This window comes from Protopterus annectens, chromosome 2.part1, assembly GCF_019279795.1.
Source record: "Protopterus annectens isolate FY-2018-M chromosome 2.part1, PAN1.0, whole genome shotgun sequence".
NCBI lineage: Eukaryota > Metazoa > Chordata > Ceratodontiformes > Protopteridae > Protopterus > Protopterus annectens.
Window position 1 is genome coordinate 1,352,279,457 of NC_056729.1, and position 22,790 is coordinate 1,352,302,246.

The 22,790-nt window shown below is 35.2% G+C and overlaps 1 protein-coding gene across 1 annotated transcript in view; it reads right to left on the reverse strand.

The window, feature by feature from the left end:
* Positions 1 to 22,790, reverse strand: part of SORCS2 (sortilin related VPS10 domain containing receptor 2) — a 2,271,537-nt gene that overhangs the window by 1,296,199 nt on the left and 952,548 nt on the right. The window contains exon 3 of the mRNA XM_044063564.1: positions 18,780 to 18,944. Within this exon, the coding sequence (XP_043919499.1) occupies positions 18,780 to 18,944 (165 nt within the window). The remainder of the gene's footprint in view (positions 1 to 18,779; positions 18,945 to 22,790) is intronic.

Sequence of the window (22,790 nt, forward strand, 5' to 3'; positions counted from 1 at the left end):
CTATATTGCAAAGGACTGGAACTCTTTATTTGTATCTATCAAGTCAGTAATGTCTCTCCAGTCCTTTAAAGCCATTCTGAAAGACTTCCTAGCTCTGTTCGTGGTCAACATCAAGATAAACTAAATACCTAAATGTGAACAAGTACTTATTCACACCTTACACCACCTTACTCTTCCTTCTTCATTCACTTCCTTGCTTTTAAAAATTTCTGTCCCCAGCTTTCTCTCTAAATATACCACAAAAATGCTTTTTTCTCACTTCATTTGCAGTTTCTGTTTGCAATATGATTACCTTTAATTTGTTTATAAACTGTCTAAAATTTCTCTAAACATTACATCATTGTCATATAACTTGTATCTATTTTAACCAATGTTTTCATTTTATGTGTAATTTGGTATACTTATTTAAACTATAAATTTTTTCTATTATTTTTTAAGATTGTAAAAGTGAAGTTTGGAACAGATGAATTTGTCACAGGACAACTTGGTTGGGTAAAGTGGGGGGGTTAGTATTAGGATTATAGGTAGGTTAGGTCTGTGTGGGTAGGGAGTGGGTAGGGAAGAGTTAATTAAGGTGGGAGCTGAGAGAGGAAGTGAGGTAAGGCTAAGGGGTGTGTCTTAAGGGGTTTTGTAGGGGAAATTGGTATGAGTAAGCACATTTTGGTGTGGTCTTGTTGCCCTCCCAGCTCTCCCATTTGTGATGGCTTGAGGGGTGGAGAAGAGGGTCAGGCTTGACCCTCTTCTGTCCCCCTCAGTAGGGTTGGAATTGAGATGGTGATTTGGAAATATGGAATTGATGATGATATTAAGGTGAACGGGGATGCTGCTTTCAGGATTGCTATGACTTGGAATGGAAATATGGGATTGATGTTGATATTAAGGTGATCAGGGATGCTGCCTTCAGGATTACTATAGTCTGGAATGGAAATATGGAATTGATGGTGATATTAAGGTGAGTGGGAATACTGCCTTTATGATTACTAGGATAAGTGAGCAACGAGGATGCTGCTTATTCAGGGTGAGCGGGTATGCTGCCCTGATGTTTACTATTTTTATTCATTACAATGTTGGATTCTGTGTGCCTCAATAAAGTTTGATGTTTGTTATTCATTTAATTGCAATAAAGTCTTTGCGTGTTTGTGGTTTATTAGGACCGTGACAATTATCGTTCTTAAAATGTTTTTATAATACCTTTGGAGTTTTTTTGTCTCTGGGCCTCCCCTGAAAATGGAGTCATACCTAAACAGACTTTTCCCAGTAACTAAACGTCAATAAATAAATCAATAAATAAATAAATATCTTGCCAATTCACTATTACTGAAGAGTTACATCTCCAGCAAACAATAGATGAATGTAGGTTATAAGGATTGAGATACTCTGATTAACTTTCCACTAGTACTACCTAACTTTAAAATTATTCTCTTACTCCTTGTTTGACTCTGTCTCTTTTCACAAACTAATCCCCTAATTTTTTTCCCTTATTCTTACTCCTCCTTTTTCTCAACAAATGTAAAATAAAATAAAATAAAATAAAATAAATATTGTATGATGTGCTCATAAGAAGTAATTGCACTTGAATACTGTTTCTGTTATCAGTGTAAGAACTATATACTCCTAAATACGTTTGTGCAGGTTAGGGAAAAAGATTAAATAAATATTAATCTTTCCTGTACTTACTAAAAGGGAAGGAATCTTTATTAAAGCAAATGTATTCTAATTTGTTTTTGTTTTTCTCTATGTTAGAGTCAACATTTTATTATGATATTACTTAGCTTGTGATTCTTTTAAAATAACCTCAATTTTTTGCAGATTATTTTTCCTTCTTCTCGGCAAATTTACAGCTTGGTATTTATGTGTCACCAATTTAGAAAAGTAGTTTGGATGGTGTTCCTATCCAAGATAGGAAGTATATGTGCCAAAGGGAAGTAGGGTTTTTAATATAATATAATTTTGGTTAATCGTCTTAGTAGCATTTTTGTATTTCTGTTATGTTACTATGCTCTTGCACACAATATTTATGAGTGTATTAGAACATGAATTTAAATCCATTGTATTCCTTGATATACACAAATACGGAATAGTCTTCATTACTTTCATGTTCCTTGCTATTATAGAATTATTGTCTTAACAATGGTAGCGAGTCCTTTTAACTCATTACAGCCTAATGATGCCTCCAGGCATTTCTGGAGTTACAACCTTCTGATGCCTCTAAGAGATCTATACTGCTTGTGCATATTTGTATTAATGATTCCAACACCTTGCTACATACAAGGTATTAGAAGATGTCATCTTAAAGCTTTTACTTTGGCAAACACAACTACAGTGGCATTGGATCTCTGTGTAGTTCAGATATGGAGATATTGAATATTATTGCATACTGTTCATTTGTAGTGCAATAATTTTCATATTTCTCTAAATATCTCAAAAACAAGTGACATAGAACTGCTAAGCGCCATATGAAAGCTCACAGGTATGTGAAGAACATTTTGCTGTCAGTTTGTGTGTTGCTTCAATGGTTACTGAGATATCAGAAGTTGTTTGTACAATAGCAAATTCATATTTACTGTGGTCATTGTGACTATAAAATACATTTTAAAGTCTAGAACTCAATCAATGCAACCATTGTAAAGGCTGCTTTATGCTAATGAGTTTTCCATTTACAGTTTTCTAATAACATTTATGAGTCTAAAGATATGAACATTTATTTGAACCTTGAGGCAATTACTTCATTTTTTATGAAAGCTTAGGCCATGTCCATTGGGAGTTAAGAGTACAAACTCAAAATAGAACCATGTGAATGAGTTAAATATCTTAAACTACATACTATTCATGTTGCCTTTTTACAAGAAAGTGAACTCTTGCAAAAGGACAGGTTAAATACTAGACACTATTCTGTTTTATTTGCTTCTTATTTAAAAGAAAACTTGAGACAGGCCTGGAATCCCACCTGTGACCCAAAGGGTGACAGGCTAACAAGAAACAGAGTATAAAAGGACTAGTCCAGACAAAATCAGTTAAGATATAGGATCTAGGAGACTTTCTCTCTGATGCTGGCTCTATGGGAGGAAAGATGATGCCTTGTTGAAGTTATAAGTAGTTTATAAAGTTATGTAGGTAGATAGCTGAGTGTTTTTGTTCTTAAGAAGTCTGCTAGATCTGCTAGCTTAATTGTTTTAAAGAAAATGGGACAGGCACTGTAATTCTAAGGAGAAATGCCAATGTTATGCATAAAGTTACTAACTCGTTTTAAGACGACAGAGATATGCTGTTTATTCTTGTTGTTGAATATCAAAAATGGTATTTAATTTGGCTAAGATGTATTGGATTCTAGGAACTAATACTAAGATTTCCATAACTAACTAACTAACTAATGAACTAATTGAATAAATACCATCATTAATAAACCTATGATCTCTGAATTAGTTAAAGCCTTTTCTAATTTTACTAATCTAATTATTCATATGGATATTAATGAATTCACTCAAATTTGTTACTCTTTAACCATTAATCTTATAGGATTGACACTTAATCCAAACTTGATAGGGTCTATGTTTCTAATGATTTGGTTTCCAAACTAGAGATAGTTAAAGTAATAACTTGTCTAGTCTCAGACCACAGTGCTGTGTTTTTCTGAATAATAGTAAATCAAAAGAAACGTGTTTCTTTCAGTGGGCTTCCACCTTATAATATGAAGTTAAAGAACTTTAAGAAATGTTTCTTATTGGAAATTCACCAATTTCTTGAATCAAATAATAATGGAGGGATCCTTGTGGTAATACTATACGATGCATTGACCACATATCTATAAAGGAGGATATCAATGCAGTATTATAATAATCAATCAAAATATGATATAAATCTTTATTATAACTGCATGATAAACCTTAAATAATTTAAAGTTAAAAATCCAGAAAGGAAACAAAGAATTATTATCAGAAATTAAATCTTTGAATTGTGAATATCAGAAGATTTTACAGCATATGATATCTACTGGGTTCTTTAACACTCAGGGGGCCATTAATTAAGCTGGCTCTCAGATCAAAAACATTTAACAAGGTCCAATCATATTAGCCTAATATTTCTTTCTGGGTATAGTAGAAAGTTTACTGATGTAGAGGCCTTTCTGTAGTGTTTTAAAAATGATGAAAAAAAAAATAATATAGCTAACAACAGTTTGGAGCATGAGGAAATAGTTGAGGCTTTCTTAACTTATAATATTGTTAAAAATTACAGGTGGAACGCATCAATGATTAAACAAATCTTTACTTTGGTAAAATAAAAGATCAAATTAAAAAGATAAAAGAAAATAATGTCCCTAGAAATGATGGTCATATTATCTTTGAATTATATAAGCTATTGATTCAAGAGGCTTTATCTCTACTTAATGATGTATTTATGGAAGTTAAAAGTGCTTTGCTTATTCCTACTTCATTAAAATACACATTGATTTCTCACCACCCAAACAGGTTAAAGGCCAATCTCTCTGTTCCTCTATTAGACCCATTTATTTATTAAATATTTATTGTAAAACCTTTATGTTTATTTTAGCCAGTAGATTAAAAATATTCCCCTTAAAAATAAATGATGGTTAGACTAATTTTATTTTACATGGGCAAACAGCAATAATAAAGAATTAGCTATAATTAATCTACATACAAACAAAAATTTTGACTCAATAAAATGTTCTGATTTTATTATTAAAGTCTTGAAAATGCATACATTTCCCAGTGATTTTATTTCTCTTATAATTCATTTATATTTATTACTTTTGCTGACTGGGGTAGTCTGACTGGGCTGTGGTAACCTCTTTTTAGCAGAGGAATAGGAAAAAAAGTCCAGTAACAAAACAGGTAGTTTTATATAATAGAAAAAAAGTGTTAAGCTTAAAGTTATGATATGGACATATGATAAGTGAGAGAGCTATACTAGGAAAAATCTACAGCAAATAAAATATAGAGTCATTACATTTTAATACATGACATATTGGAATACAAGGTGATGCTTAAAATGTTGATTTAAATTTTACATTTATAAGTAGAAGAAATATGTGTGTGTGTGGAATAAGTACAAAGTAGAAAGGAAGTGAGGAATATGTGAGTCATATGTTTATTTGTTAGCTGATACAGAGATATTGAAAGTTCTAGTGAAGTTGAAGTAGACATAAAAATGAGTGAGAAAGAGTTGGAACTTTGCTGGAGCAAAAACAATTGTCATGGGTGAGTAGAGAAAAATAAAGTGGCAGTAAGGGCCAATGGGTAGAAGTCAGTAGAAGATTTGAGAATTTGCTTTGTTGAGTTGTGTGGGAATAATTTAGGTATTCAAGGGCCTAGGTAGTCTAGCATGCTGAGGTTCAAGACGAGAGCCAAGTGTTTTAAAGTGTTGCTTTAGCAAGGTCTTGAATCTGGACTGGTACATTTATTGTCTGATGTTGGTAGGGATGGAATTCTAGACTTTACAGATGTAATTTTAGTGCAGGGGACAGACCAGCATAACTGAAGGTTTTAATTATGGTCAATAGGAACATCTCCTTAGAACACAGTGATCTTGCAGTGGTGTAAAGTTAGTTGTCTAGTGTGTGTAGATCATATTATAAACATTTGATAATTGGATGATATATATATATAGAGAGAGAGAGAGAGAGAGAGAGAGAAAGAGAGGAAGTTCTAGGCAGGCAGTGGTGGGATTTTGCAGACTGGTTACTGGCAAATGTAACTATAGTATTGTTCTTTTTGTTAGTAGAGGCTGTTGAATATTGATGTAGATGGGACAGTATGTAGTAGTGAAAGCGGGTGATGTAGAGGGGCTACTTTTTGGCATTGCTAATTAAAAAAAGTTTGGAATTATGCAGGAGTCCAGTTTTCTGTAAATGTTATTGACAGCTTGCTATATTTGAATATCAGGCTTTATGTGGTTACTTAAAATTACACCATATATCAGGACTATTTTTCTAGTATCAGACTAGGTTCCATTATTTCACAATTTATTTAAATTACTAAAGATACAAAACATTGTTGTCTTCTCCCCGTACTTTATTCAGCCTAGGCAAAGAACCCTTTTCTAATGTTACTAAAAATAAAAATGATATAACAGTTTCAAAGTTTAAAGACCTTTAATCATCTAGAATTAAAGTATTCACAGACAACATTGTTTTAACTATGGGGAACATTGAGTTGTCTTAAGTTAATATAAAAATCATCAATATATTTTGAATTAATACCTGGTTTGAAATGTAATCAAACTAAAACTAACAACTTATTACTTAATAAAAATTAGATATTTGATGAATCATCTTTAGTCATCTAAAATTCAATTAGTTGCTGACATTTTGTTAACTCTACTCAATACCGATTCTACTTTAGTTGATATAAAAAATCTTTAACATATTATGAATTAATACCTGGTTTAAAATTTAACAAAACTAAAGCTAACACAGTTGTTTTGTTGAATCATTATAAAAAGTTTAAGTTCAATTTCCTAGGGAAAATGAATAATCTTAATGATATAATAATTAATCATGATTCATTTGTGAGTTATATTAGCACTCTAAATAAATGGAATAAAATGTTTTTTCACTATGGAAGAAAAATTAACTTTGTTTAAAATAAATATATTACCCATTATAATAATATCACAGAAATTCTTATGGCACCCTGTTAAACCTAAAATAGTCTTAAGTCATCATCTCATAAGATGGAAGAATGGAGGTATTGGTTTCCTGGTCTTGATTTGTATGCATTAAATTTAGTTATTAAAATAATTTCTTTTGGATGAATTCCACTTATTTAGCCAATTGGACAAAACTGTATGAGAACAGTTGGTTCAGTTGTAAGAATAATGTTAATTCATTTCATTCTCAGATCATAAATTTTAACTTGAAATGCCTGCTATAGAATGTCTTTGAATCAACCTTTTAATCATCCAACAAATACCAGTTATATTCCAGTTACATTAATAATATCATAAAATTATTTTACATTTTTATTTTTAATACTCTGAAATTAGCATATATTTCCTCCTTATTTCCTATAGCCTTCAAATCTGACTGTATGGTAAGGCATTATTTACAGAAATTGTTGAGTGTGAAATACATGGACTTCTTTTATTCAAAGGTATTCTTAAAAGAAAATAAAGTACTAAATATAGACTACCCTATGATCATCTTTCTAAATATATCTCAGAGCAAGTTCTGCTATTCCCCAGCCAACACAGATTCTCGACAAACAGCAGCACTATAACAACAATCTTAACACTGATTATTGGCATCATAATAGCTATGGATAAATGCCAAATGATAGGAGTCAGATATGATATATATATATATATATATATATATATATATATATATATATATATATATATATATATATATATATATATATATATATATATATATATATATATATGTATGGGTCACCATCATTTGCCTGAAAGTTCATTTGACTGAAACTCATTTGCCTGACAAGTAGTACTTGCAGGCAAATAAAAGGGATACATCCTTTTCTCAACTGTAGTGTGACCCTGGAGTTAGTATAAATAGATAGGGGTGAGTGTGAAGCCCCCCACATAGTTTGGTTTTACTGAACAATATACAACAATAAGCAGAGAATTTCAGTCAAACTAGGTGGGGGGGGCTCCGTCCCCCACCCCCTAACTATATATTCTAACTGCAGGGTCGCACTACAGTTTTATTTGCCTGCAGGTGCTACTTGTCAGGCAGATGAGTTTTAGTCAAATTAACTTTCGGGCAAATGAAGATGACCCATATAAATATATATATATATATATATATATATATATATATATATATATATATATATATATATATGTGTGTATAAAACTAAAGCTCAAGGCCACAGTAACAAACTTCTTAATTGTTCACCAGCTTTCATTCCCACTGCACATTTTATGTTAAAATGGTCCCTTCCATCTCTGCCAAAGCTCATTTACTCAAAAGAGTCATTCAAGGCCCAATTGTTTCACTTATGTTTTTTTTAGCCTGTGTAAGCAGACGTCCTTCAGTTAAGCCATCAAACCTTATCATTCTGCATGCAGATGACATTGTCAACTACAGGTCACACTCCATGCAGCCCATTACTGACACCAACCAACCTCCTAGAAATAACCACATCATTCAAGAAGTTTCGACTCTGTTTAGATGAGGAACTAAATTTCTAACTGCACAGTCCAGAAATAATAGCAAAATATAACAAACACATTTCTGGACATGCGAAATCACCCACATTCTATCTCCATCATTGAGAAATACCATATAAAAAGGCATAATTGTTAACACACCCTCCATGTAATTCCCTCAACCATATAGAAAACCTATATATACCTGTAAGCAATTTCAAAAAAAATATGCCTCCCTATTTCTAAAAAACAGGCCACCACTGCCGAGTCCTCGAATAGCGCTTGCACAACTTTCCTGAATCAGATATCATTTACTGCAAACCTAGCCCATCATTCATACCCTAGCTTCACATTCTCTGTCCCTAATATCCTTTCACAAATACAAAACTGCTATATCTTTCCCCTTCACCACACATTTCTTCTTTTATTCTCTACTGTCCTACTAACTCCTTCAGGTCTTTCTTGACCTACATCCACACACTCCCCCTTTCTCTAATTCTTCTTTCAAATCAATGGTTTATCATATGTATTTTCAAACCACATTGTGCTCATCATTCGGCCTGTATAATGCTTTTTACTGTATATTTTTATACTATATTTTGCTTACCTTTGTAAGTTCAGTGCTTTGTAAATTTTACCTATACCTTTTTCTTGTGGATTTGTACTCAGTCTGAGCTGAACTAGTTCTATCAGAACAGTGCTCTTTGCTGGTTAACAAATTAACTATCTAACTCATTAACTGCATGTTCTAAATGACCATACCTCTAAATAAAAGCATGCAATCTGGTCCAGTTACAAGAACAAAATGAAGTTGTTCTTGAGTGAAAATTGACTTTGGGCTTTAGAGAGGGTAAGAATGATATGTGCATATGGGACTTGGAATCTGTAATGGATGTTTTCAAAGATGCAACCAAACTACTAAGCTGAGATATTTATATCAAGCCACTGTATGTTTTTCAGATTCATGCTATGCACTACTATGCACCTGTTTTATCTATGCTGAGAGCACGCTGTTAGGGACCCCCGACCACCTATTTGCACTTATAATCTGTCCTGTCTCTATTTGTAGCATAGTGTTATTTTTCTCTAACTTACTACTTTCTAAGCCTCATGACAGCACCTAGCCTAATACAATGCACAGCAGAATACTTCTGCTTCATAGGCATATTTTTTTCTTATCTCTCACTTCTGGGCATTGATCTATTTACTACAAATGCCTTTTTCTGCCTACTTCTATCTAGTGACCTTTTTTATTTACACACTACACCCTTTCTTCATCTACCTGCCATTTTCTGGCTTGGAGATTGTTTTTCTTGTTTGTCTCATCTATCTGAGATCAGGCGCTACCTGCTCCGTTCACCCTCCGCTTTGCTCCAGGCTCACACTGCTCTCCAGCCCTATCCCCATTTCCACCCACCCCCATTTCAATTACATTTATACAGCCTGTAACCTCACCTCATATCCACATTCAATCAATCACAACCTTTCTACCACTTAATGATATCAGCCCATAATCAACACTCCTATTCTCTCTCCATTCAAAACAACTACTCTTTACCTCATTTTACATTATACTCCTCTAATTGTATTTCAATATGTCACATAACTCAAAAAACACTATACTCTTGATCACCACTATCACCATACTTAACTTACTCTGCCACTCCACATCTCTCCCCTCCCCACCCCTCCTTGTATATTCCTTCCCCCAAATTCTCCACTCTATTCCTAACACCACATAATAGCAACTGTTTCTATAATATCTCTCCAACTTTATTCAATGTCAATATTTTTCTATCTAAACTAAAATACTTCACTATTTTCCTTAAACTAAAACCTACTCTTAATCCTCTTCACTTTTCCACCCAATATCATTTCAACAAATCATTTTTTAGTCAGGTCCTCTCCCAGCATGGGGACATCCATCCCAATCCAGGACCAGTCAATTATCAACCACACACCCACACCACTAATACCCACTACCTTTTCCCTTACAACAATTAACATGCACAGTATCTGTAACAAAACCACTGAATGTCATGCGTGGCTTTCTCATTACTCCCCAGATATTGTAGCACTCACAGAAACCCGGTTAAAACTGCACATCTCTAATACCAAAATAATCCCTCCAGGATGCAATAGTCTTAGAAAAGATTGTGTCAACAAAAAAGTTGGTGGAGTTGCAATTATTTACCATAGCCTCTTAACTCTCACACTTTTACCCAGACCTATTCCACCCTTTGGAAACACAGAACTATTACCAGCAATGCTTCATATTAATAACAGAAATCAAATTTGCATTGTTGTAGTTTACATTCTCCCAGGGCAAAACATACCAGTAGAAGAATATCTTCTAGGCTGGACAACACAGAATATTTCAAATGACACTATCATTCTGGCTGATACCAACATTTATTGGATATCTTTCATAACTGACTCCACAACAAATTGTTTGTTTGTTTGTGTCTTTCGGCTTTTTCCTGGTTAGGGTTCGCCACAGCAGAACTCTGGTCCACTAATGATTGGTTGTTGATTTTTACGTGCCGCGTTACCAGCCCTGATGCACAACCTTCAACGAAGGTATGCCCATTCATGCATATCTCCATGCAAAAGACGCTCCAGCTGAGAATCGAACCGGACAGCATCTTACTGTGAGGCAACAACTCTACCTGTATAAGTTTACACAACTCATCACAGAACCCACTTATATAGTTACCAAACTGAATCAACCCTAGAGTGGATACTCGTATCACACCCTCATAATTACACCCAGTCAGGAACCCTCCCATGTATCTCTAGTGACCACTTACCTGCATTTACCCATAGAGTACACACACAAATAGCCAAAGTCCACACATACAGAACAATTAGGAACCTTGACAATTTAATCAAAATTTATTTATAGACACTAAATGCTCACAACTGGTACCCAATTAAAATACTTCCTCTGAATGAAGCAGTAAACTACTTCAGCAACATCTTTCTCAATACTGTCAATAGTCTTGTCCCCATCTGAACTCGAAGATTCAAGAATAACCATGTCATTTGGCTAACAAAACATACTAAACAAATACTCATTACCAGAGACTGAACTTGGAAACTATGGCATAAAAATGGAAGTCCACAAAATTAAATAAAATACAAACAACTAAGTTCTCAACACAATAATCCCAAATATTTCTGGAAATCTGTTTCCTCACTCCTAAATCCTGGATTTTAGCAAAATCCTACTCCATCTCCTGATAAAGACCCACAAAAATCTGGCCAAGCCTTAATCATTCAAAAACTTGTCAATGATTTCTCTATGCATACTAATACTACTTCAAATAGTTCAGAAAGCAACACAGACCTTTCTTTTCTCAAGTCAAAGATATATCCCCCAGATGAAAACTCAAGCAATACTCCATCCACACCAACTTTTACTTTACCAGCAGTGCCCACCTCCTAACTAAACTAAAACCACGGTCCCCCTCTGCTGAACGACTCCCAGCACAATACCTAAAACTTGCTGCTGATGTTATAGCATACCCTGTCAGCATAATCATCAACCAATCTATCTCTGAATCACATGTTCCACAACTTTGAAAAACTCAGTTATTACTCCTGTACATAAAGGTGGTAACACCAGTGATCTTTCAAATTACTGGCCTATTTCCATACTCTTTACTCTAGCTAAAATTCTAGAAAAGTGTATACATGCTCAATTGTTAAAACATCTCTCCAATAATGACCTACTTGTTCCCACCCAACAAGGTTTTCACCCAACACACAGCACAAACACAGCCTTATTATCTTTTACCAACATTGTTAATAAAGTAAATAAAATAAACACATATGCTCTCATTCCTACTCCAAAAAACACAATACTTTCTCACACTCCTCACCAAGCTCCAACATCTGTATCACCATTTTAACACCAGGCTCACCATAAGTGGGGATATACACCCCAACTCAGGCCCAAATCCATCCTGTCCAACACAAACTGCTCCAACACAAATGTCAGAACATAATACCCGCACTATCTTCATACCTGGGCAAATCAACAACAGCAGCAAAACCAACCATCTTTTAATGCTAAATATTAATATTAGAAGTATCAAAAATAAAATACCTGAACTCCAGGCCACAATAGCACACTACTCCCAGACATAGTTGCTTTAACAGAAACATGGCTAAATAAAAACATAGCTAACTCAGAAGTTCTCCCTACTGGCTACAATATTATTAGACAAGAGAGACCACTTCGTAAAGGGGGTGGAACTGCCTTACTGTATAAGTCCAACTTAACTGTATGTTAATTACCAAACTCCTACCCCTCCCCCAATAATTGAGATATACTTATCGCACAACTTCAACTTCACCCTAAAAAGGTCATCACCACAATTGTGATCTATATTCCACCTGGTAATACACCTGCTAGCCTTGAAGACTTTTTATCCTGGTGTTCTTCCACATACTCACAAGAAAGCCTTATTTTAGGGGATTTCAACCTAGATTGTTTCACCTGCATATCAGAACCACCAAGTAATCTAATAAATCTCCATAGCTACCAGCAGCTAGTCCAAATTCCAACTAGATGTGATAAAAAATCCTTGACAGGGTCTTAACTAACAACCCCACATTGTACCACCATGCAGCCAGTCTCCCAGACACCTTAAGTGACCACAACATAATATACCTTATGCATAGTAGAACAACCATATGCAAAATCACTAATTATATATCCACCAGAAACACAAAAAAATTCTCTCCTGAGGTCCTCAATACTTTACTCTGTAACTGTGACTGGACCCCGCTAAAAACCCTCCCACTTGACCAGGCTGTAGCATATTTCAACAAAACATTTCGGCAACACCTAAACACTGTTGCTCCACTGTGTAAAATCAAGGTTAGAACCTCTATAAACCCCTGGCTCAGTAAAGAAACTAAACAAATCCTCAAGTCCAGAGACACTGCCTGGCTTTACTATCAAAAAAACAAAGAAACACAAAGCCTAACTAAGTACCAAGAACTGCGCAACCGTGCAAAAAAATGCATTAGGCTGGACAAAAAAATTCTACTACACAACATTACAAACTAAATACCAACACAACCCCCAAAAATTTTGTAAAAATTTAAACCAACTACTAAAACCAACCCAAAAGGCTACCCCCAAACCAACCACCCCTGACACTAAAGTTCCCATCGAAACACAAGTCAACTCCCACTTTGTGAACTCAGTTCTATCCTTAGTATCACAGGACAGTTCCTTCTTCACTATACCCCCAACACAAATAACACTAATACAAGCTTTACCCTCAAAACAGGTTCCACCACTTCAATCAAAAGCATGCTCTCCAAACTAAAAACCTCATCAACAGCAGCCAACCTACTCCCCAGCTATTTCTTGAAACTCACAGCAGATGCTATTGCTATCCCAATCTCCACTCTCATAAACAGATCAATTGTTGAAAACTATGTGCCCAAACTCTGGAAAATATCCTATGTTACACCCATACATAAAGGTGGGACCTCCACTGAACTTAATAACTACAGACCCATTGCTTTACTCTCCCCCCTGGCCAAAATCCTAGAAAAATGCATCCATACCCAGATGTAAACTATCTCCTAGACAGCAACATCTTGTCACCTACTCAGCATGGTTTCAGACCTGCCCATAGTACCACTCTGCTTCACAGACACAGTAAACCATCTCAAAAACAAAGGCCTGCAGGTATCAACTCTTTTTTTTTTATATATCCAAAGCATTTGACAGTCTCGCACCAAATCCTGCTAAACAAACTAAACCAATATCACCTATCAAATTCCACTCTTACCTGGCTCCAAAGCTACTTGAGTGACAGGTACCAAGCTGTGAAATGGGAAAATTCTCTCTCTCCTGAGCTGCCCATAACTATAGGAGTCCCACAGGGTTCTATGTTAGGACCACCACTATTCACAATCTTCAGAAATGACCTCCATACCTCCACACAGCATGCATCTATCATTCAGTATGCAGATGACACTACCTTAATCTGTGCTGCACAAAACATTCCCACCTCCTGCAAACAACTCAGCTAGCATTCTCTGAGATTGAAAACTACCTTGCCAAAGCCCAAGTTATCCTCAATGCAAAGAAAACTACAACTTATGATTATAACTAGTTCTAACAAAAACACTGATAACAGTCAATTCACTATCTACTCCACAAATGCTACTCCAATCGCTCCAGTGGCACAGGCTAAGCTATTGGGAATAACCATAGACTCACACCTAAAATTTGATCATCATCTCAACTTAACTATTAAAAAAGTACATGCCAAATTGGGATCACTCTACCGTATCAAACCATTTCTTACCAACAACACAAGATCCGCCATTGCTCGCTCACAACTTCTATCCACCCTACCCTATGCATCTCCCACTCTGACTAATCTCAACAAAAGTGAACTAAGCAAAATAGAAGCCTGCTATAACAGAATTGCCCACTTTGCTGCAAATTGCTCATATAGAACTCATTACTGTACTGCTTTGAGACAGCTCCACTGGCTTGAACTGCCCAACCTCCTAACCTACAATTAGCTCTGCCTCTGTCATTTGATCTATTACCTCCCCAATAAGTGTCCTTCCCTCAAAAACCTAGTACAACATCACTCAGCCAAAAGGCCTCTTAGATCATCAAGCAAATTACTACTAGAAGTCACCAACAGCTATAATAGCTTTGGAAATGCACTATATAGTAGTTCAGTGGCTAAAAAATGGAACTCTGTCCTCACTAGCATTCAAAACACATCGTCCAAAGCTTCCTTTAAAGACCTCATCAGGCAACATCTCAAGCAAAGTTGGCAGTGCCATGATTGCTCCCCAGACTAGTGAAAGTGGATAAGGTACACATACTAACCCTAGAGTACTTGATAATAGTTTTCAATCTTACTCACAAACACTGGCTAATCTACAATGTATGTACTGTACCTGTGTACTATGCATGTATTCTACCTATGTTCCAAATTTCATCTGTACACCACAAATCTATTAATTACCTTTATTTTTAAATTATTTTTGTTCTCTCCACTGTAACTGTTGATGTGTTGCATACCATTGTAAAACATGTCTTTTGTAATTTGTGTGTATACTGATCATATCTAAATAACTAAACGTAGCTGTAATTTTTCTATGTGGAGCTTTTCTCCCCGGGCCACTGCTGAAAAAGGGCCTTTTTGGCTCAGTCAGACACCCCCAGTTAACAAATGTAAAATAAAATAAATAAATAAATAAAATAATGTTAATAAAGCCTTGGATGATAGACTTGTAAGTTCAGTTATCTTACTTGACCTAATCTAAGACTTTTGATACATTATCTCACCCTAAACTATTATTACAACTTGAATCCTTAAACTGTTCCACGCATACATTGGCCTGGTTTTCTGACTACCTTCTTGACAGGAAACAATCTGTCAAATGGTAAAACTCTAAATCTGAATATCTCACAAATAAAACTGGAGTTCCCCAGGGGTCCATTCTTGGACTTCTGCTTTTTAATATATCCATTAGCAATCTTCATAAAGCATCTCATCACTGTACTCTCATTCAATACGCTGACGATTCCATGATAATCACTTCTGCTAACAACCTGCTAGATCTCCAAAACTTAACACAAAAAGCCTTTACATCTATCAAATATTGGCTAAATAATGCACAGCTTCTACTTAATCCAAATAAATCAAAACTCTTAATATATCCTTCCAAACCTCTTACACTGGACTTTAACATTTTCTCACGAGATAATACAAAAATTGAACTTTAAAAAAAAAATCAAAACTTTTAGGCATAATAATTGATGACAAACTCTCATTTGAAAATCATATTCACACCATAATCAAAAAACACATTTTAAACCTGGTAAGCTCTATAGACATAAACTTTATTTAGACAAGCGCACTAAGTTAAAACTGGCCTACAGTCTTCTCCTCCCTTCCCTTCTCTATGGTAGTCCTATTTTCACTGACCTACATGCATCTCTTAAGAACAGACTACAGTCCTGCTACTACAAAATGTGCTGACAACATGACTACTCGGACTCATCCTTGTCTCGTCATAGAAACATTAACATTAACACTATGCACAGTACACCAAACTAACTCTCACTCACATATAATTATATAACCCTAATTACTGTCCTTCTCTACAGAATATGCTACAAACATACATTCATAACAGAAACCTTAGGTCCTCAAACAAACATCAAATAAGCATATCAAAACCCAACAAGTAGGCAGGACAAAGCCTTTATTCCTTCACTATTGCCAAACTTTGGAATGCTCTGCCCACCTCTATTACCCAAATACACTCAATAAAACAATTTAAAATCACACTCAAGTCTCATTACCTCTGTAATAAAATATGTTCCGGTAATCACCTGCCTACGCCACCTTAAGTAAATTATTCTCACCTAACTTTTTTACTTTTCTTTTTCCATACCTATGTTTGCTTTTTGGTCTAGTGTTTTATTTTTTTTCCCACATTATAGTCTTTTTGACTGCAGCAATTGCCCATATAAATCTCATTTCTGCTTTTTGTAATATGTTTTTACTTCTTGACTATAAGAGTCCAATGGAAATGAATGTTTTGAATAAATGCTAATGTCTTTTTCATTAATGTTGACTCTTGATTATTTTTGCCTCTTTTACAGTAATGTATTTTTTTACATTAATGATTATTCTTGCTATATGCTTTTGTTATTACTGTTTATATGATGTTATATATATTATTGTAACTGTAGTTGGAGTTTTTCTCACCGGGCCTCCTCCACTGAAAATGGCTCTCTGTCCAGTGGACTTTCCCGGTTGCCAAATGTCAATAAATAAATAAATAATTTTATTGTAATAAATATTTATTTATTAAAACATTCAGGATTGTGACAATGATTTTGGACTTATGGCCAGATTCTAAAACAGTTCACATTTGGGGTAGCACACTACCCTTGGTACTTACATTATGCCTGATTATTTTTTTCTATAGTCATTCTGACTCCATGTCTGCTGACCAGCAGTCCTTCACCAGTGGGTGAGTCTATCCATACCCCTGTAGTGTATATTTTTAGTGCAATGCTTATAAATGAACATGCCAGAAGCCATGCATGTGTTTTGTGCCTTCACTTAGTTAGGAAGGTGATCTTATTAGTCCCCTAACTTTGCCTCTGATGGCTTACATAAGCACCTATGTCACCTTGAGGTATCCTACACTATCCCCTTAATTGTGTGGGCTTCCATCCACAAGCTATGAGAGCTACAATCACTGCCTTTGGATTACCGTTCCCATATCCCTGGTTCTGGTCATTTTGGTAGTGTATAAGCCTCAGCTTAATAGTCACAAATGAATGATCATAACAATCCCTCTTCCATCGCAAGATGGGCAAACCATTACTGGCATCTCTCTGGCTTCTCACTACCATCTTCCCAGACCCAGATCTTCCAGAGTTCCAGCTGATAGTTGCATTTCCATCATTTAGGTCATTGTAGTCCAATTTTTATCCCTGGATGCCACAAACCTAGGCATACTACATACAAATCAAAAAGAAGAGGTCTTAGGCTTCTGCAGCTACAAAGGCTAATGATGCATTATGAAACTCTATGCTCGTTTACAAATCAAAATCAGCTTCACAATCCCACAACATTTAGAGATACTAAATTACATGAAGAGCCCAGCGTAAAATCTATAAGTAACAGAAATGGTCATTAAAATAAATGGGCTTGTTTGGTGTAGTTCCTGTACCACCTGTACATCTGAATGTGTACTGTATGTAATATATATGGATGATATACTAATACAGAGGTGGAGCTGGTGTCAAGCTGCTGAGTCTGGAGGTGTTAGGAGTGGGCCATAAACAGGCACAATAGTAGTGTAACTTGAGCCATCCTTTCTTGTATAAAGGATGACTCATACATCTTCTCTTCTCTTTGACAAGGTCAAACTGCTGTTTTGTAGGACAGCTCTACAGACTTTTTGACTGTCATGCATGCAGTATTACAGCTGATATATGTATTACGCTGGGTGGACTTTTGAGTTTGTGTGATCTGTAGCTAGGTTCAGTGCTGTGCATCCTTCACCAGAAATAGCTTATGAGGTTCATTTACATGGACTGTTTCAAAATATCTTTGCTTGCTTATATCTTTAATACTTGTAGGCTGGCACAGCATTGAGTGTTTTAAGTGTTCCACCTCCAATCCAGTGTCATATTGAGGACATGGGACTTAGTATTGGAATAACATTGCAGGATGACAGAGGCTCCTCAGAATGATAACCTCATTCTGCTAGAAGCTGGTCCTGAATTTTGCAAATTCTGGAAATGAATTGCAATTTGTCTGACATATCAGAAAGGCTAACACAAGTATTTGCTATTTTTTGCAATTACTATGGCACAAACTCATGTTCATTTTGTAGTGTAGACTCATGCATTCATGAACATTATACCTGTCTTCACTTCCAAGCACCTAATGGGATATGAATGTAAAATGCACTAAGTATGAGTTCAGCAAGCACTGTGAGTCACTCTGTTGCATATAAAGAAGCTTGATTATAAAGACAGAAGATACAGATGTCTTCTTTACTCTGCAAGTCACATGTCCTTCTTCTGCTTTCTGCACTAGCTATATCAGAAGAAAACTTACCGTACTCTCCTTGCTGTAAGCCAGTAGTTTGTCTTCATCCTTTGGATGGAAAACTAGAGTATCCACAGAAAAAGTTAATGACTGCTTCTGGAAACTGGATCCTTCATTTGTACTGATGAAGAGACTCTGGTCACGGACGTTGAGTGAGGAACCAACAAGAATGATCTGTAGAGCAAAGAAAAACATTCTATTTCATCATCACAGTTTTCATCTTAGGCTGCACTGTTACTACCAAATGGCATGGATCACTTAAGGCTAAAGTTCATGGAATCCTTCACAGCAGAGAATATATTACTACACAATTCTGTGAATGATAAGGATGACTGAGACTTATCAAGTTAGCATAGTTCAAAGCTAGTAAGACTCTAACTCTAACAAAATGATAAAATACTATTTTTTTGGGGAAAAAATATATATAGATATAAAATTCTATTAAAGCTGTATTGGATCTGAATAAAAGTGAAACAGTTGCACTGAACTTGACATTTTATTAAATGTGGAAAATAAAAAAAAGCAAATATGCAATTTTTTCATAGATGGCCAAGGGGTTACTTACTTGGAGTGGAAAGTTGGTGTTTTAGGATGTCGGTGTTGTACGGTTGTTGGCCTTTTCATCTCAGCATTTTAAAAGTCAGGTAAGTAAACTTTTGGGTTTCTGAAGAGGACTATATATATATATATATATATATATATATATATATATATATACACACACACACACACACACACACACACACACACACACACATATATATATATATATATATATATATATATATATATATATATATATATATTTAAAGTTTGCTCCTTGAATGTGCATATCTGTTGTGCAAGTCTAATGTTTCTTGAAGATTGCAAGGTAATACCTTATTCAGGCATTAGCTTCTTGAGACTCTCCCCACTTCTTGGAGAAGTATGTAACCATGGAAGCAGAACTATTATCTTCTAAATTCATATTAAGGTCATAAGAAATCCTGTTGAGGACTTACAAATAGAAGGCTAAACTGTCCAAATGTAAATTCAAAAGGTATCAATGGTTACGGAATCTACCTAGTTATTTCATTGTCTGCTGGAGTATACCCTTTGGAATAGAGCTCAGTATGTAGTCAGGACCCTCTGGTATATGCACTAGTGTGCACCAGTTTTCCCTCTGTTGTTATAAAAATGAAAGAGCAAAGCAAACCTAGAAAGATTCATAGATACAGACAGAAGGCATGCATTTGATTTACAAAATCATAATGGTTATTAACATACTATTATTCTATTGCATATGACTAGATCCAGTCATAAATAGTATTCACTTTCTAGCATTTCACGTATATAACTAGACCCAGTAAGGCAGTACATGACTGCCAGAATACACAATGCTTTAATAACGTCTAGGTTACCACTGTCTGTAATTATTTGGGCTGCAGTTAAAGACTTGAGTCACTTTCCCCCAAAGTCAGATTACTTTCTTATGTATACACATTTTGTAAATGTCTCCTATGAAATGCTGAAATGAAACAATCTGGCATTTGTTCTACCTGATTCAATGCTTTTATTTGTTGTCTATTTGGAACATTGCATTTTTGCTTACAGTCTCTCTGCCTTATGACTCTGTAAGGCTGGTTGTCATGTTTTGACCTGTAAAGGTTTTGGCTGTTCTTGCTGTACTTTTGAATTTAGTTGATGTTTCTGGATCTGTGCAGGTAACAAGGGTTTATAATAAAAGTTTTATAGATGGATACGTGTCCATTTAATCTTCTTTATTAGCAAATTTAAAAGTTCCCAGGGGACACAAACATTACCAACAATCCCACATATATAACATTTTGCTAAAAACAATTAATTATATAATTTAATGTGCAAATTATTTAAAGAAGCTTGGTGAATTAATGTCCACACATTTTGGGCTATATGAGTGACATACTAAAATAAAATACACTTCTCATAACCAAATGTTTAAATCCTTTGTAAGATGTAACAGATGCTGTAACAATACCATAAAACTAAAATGAAAAAGTGTGCGACCTTGCTCCATAAAATGCCATACTAAAATGAGGCTGCTGCCTGTGTACTTCTGAGTGCATATGGGTTATCTTGTACAATAATTTGAATGTAAACACCTCCTAAGTGTTGAAATGTACATTTAGTGGAATTTCTCTCCTTTTCCCTAAGTTGTATGATCTTAATATTCTCAAATTATTATATTAGTCAGGGAGCATAGTGAGCATAACACCCACTACACACAGTCACTTTCTTATTTTCTAGAAATAATTCTGCATTTTGATGCTTACAAGTTATGATGAGTTTGCAATAAATTAGTCTATAGGAAGTCAAAATTGGTACTGTCTAATCCTTAGTTCTGTTTAGCTGCTGCAAAACTTTCCCCTCATTGTCATCCAAGCTGAACCAAAACCGACTCAGCATACTATTCCAAAAAAAAGCTTCTAATCTTAGAAAACCTTTATAACCCCATCCCCATTTATATACAGTGCATAATTACCCAGAAATGATGCAATCCTCTCTTGAACAGCTAGACATTTTCAAGCCTAAACATCAAACAGGGTAATGTATTTTTAAGGGGCTCTCAGCTTGTATACATTTTGATATGGCGGGGGTAGAGTTCTAGTTTAAGTCATGTGTTTCAGCATGATTTCTTGGATACAGTCTCAACTGCAGTTCTGCCATTGATGTTTAAAATTCAAGATTCTGGGAAAACTAAAACATTTTTTCTTCTACTTGTTCATCAGCTTAGTTAATACAAAAGAAAGCTATGCTTTGATCACTTGGCAATTCAAGATAATGAATTGAAGAGTGTGTTCATATTCATAAAAATGGGTTTATATTAGAACAGCGAAGTGTTAAAACATCGAATGTTCTAATATCGACTCCTATTCAGCGAACGCTTGAAATAGCAAAGCTGCAGAACACCAAATATTTTCCTAGGGAATGTATTCGGTGGGCCATTTCTGCGGCTTCACTATTTCCTCGACTGTGGTGCTAAGGTGATGGACCAGATTAAGTTAAATGTGCGAATGGACCGAGGTAAGGTGAGTGTGCAATAGTTAGGGACCTTAGGTTTAGGGAGCGGGTAAGGTGCGTGTGTGTTAGTTAGGGACCTTAGGGTTAGGGAGCAGGTAAGGTGAGTGAGCGATAGTGAGGGACCTTAGGGTTAGGGAGCGGGTAAGGTGAGTGTGTGTTAGTTAGGGACCTTAGGGTTAGGGTTGGGTTAAGGTAAGTGGATAGCTACTAGTGTATGTATGGTTTAGTGTAGGGTGTTGTGAAGTGTGTATGTGTGGATTATGTATTTTTGTGTGCTTGTGCTATGTGTGTGTTTTCTCGGAACAGCAAATTTTTTCCCTTGGAAAAAATTCACTGTTCTGAGTGTTCGAGTATATCACATTTCGAGATTCCATGGTTGGGCTTATGGTGTTCGATATTTTGGAATTTCGATAATGTGATATAGACCCCGTGAAAATATAGTTCCAGATATTTGGTAATTTTAATACTCTGACCATTTATTTTCAGTGCATTATTCTGTCTTCATCGCCACTTTTTCAATTCATTTACACATTTCTGATGATGAGTGGGCAAGTAAAAACAATGCATTGCTTTGTTGCACTGTACTTATGCTGACTTATGCTTTCTAGAACAGTAGATGAAGGTAATTCCCCAAATTACGTTTTTTTTTTCATTTCACTGAATAAAATGTAAAGTTAACAGGGACAATGAACATTCCTGTTCAATGCCATATGTATAATTGCAAACACTCTCAATATACAATGTGCTTATTTTGCATCTAACTAGAAAATCATTTGGTATATTCAACACAGCCATGTTGTTTCCCAATCTCTCATCTCCAAATCAACCCCCAGAACAAAATGCAACTACCAATGTCAGTAAAAATGATATGTCCTCTATCTGATAAACTCATGTTCAGGCTGCAGTCCTCTTCTTATCCTCTGGCATGTATGATTTTGAGACATTAAGGTTAAAAGAAGCCATCATATTCAGCCATCAGTC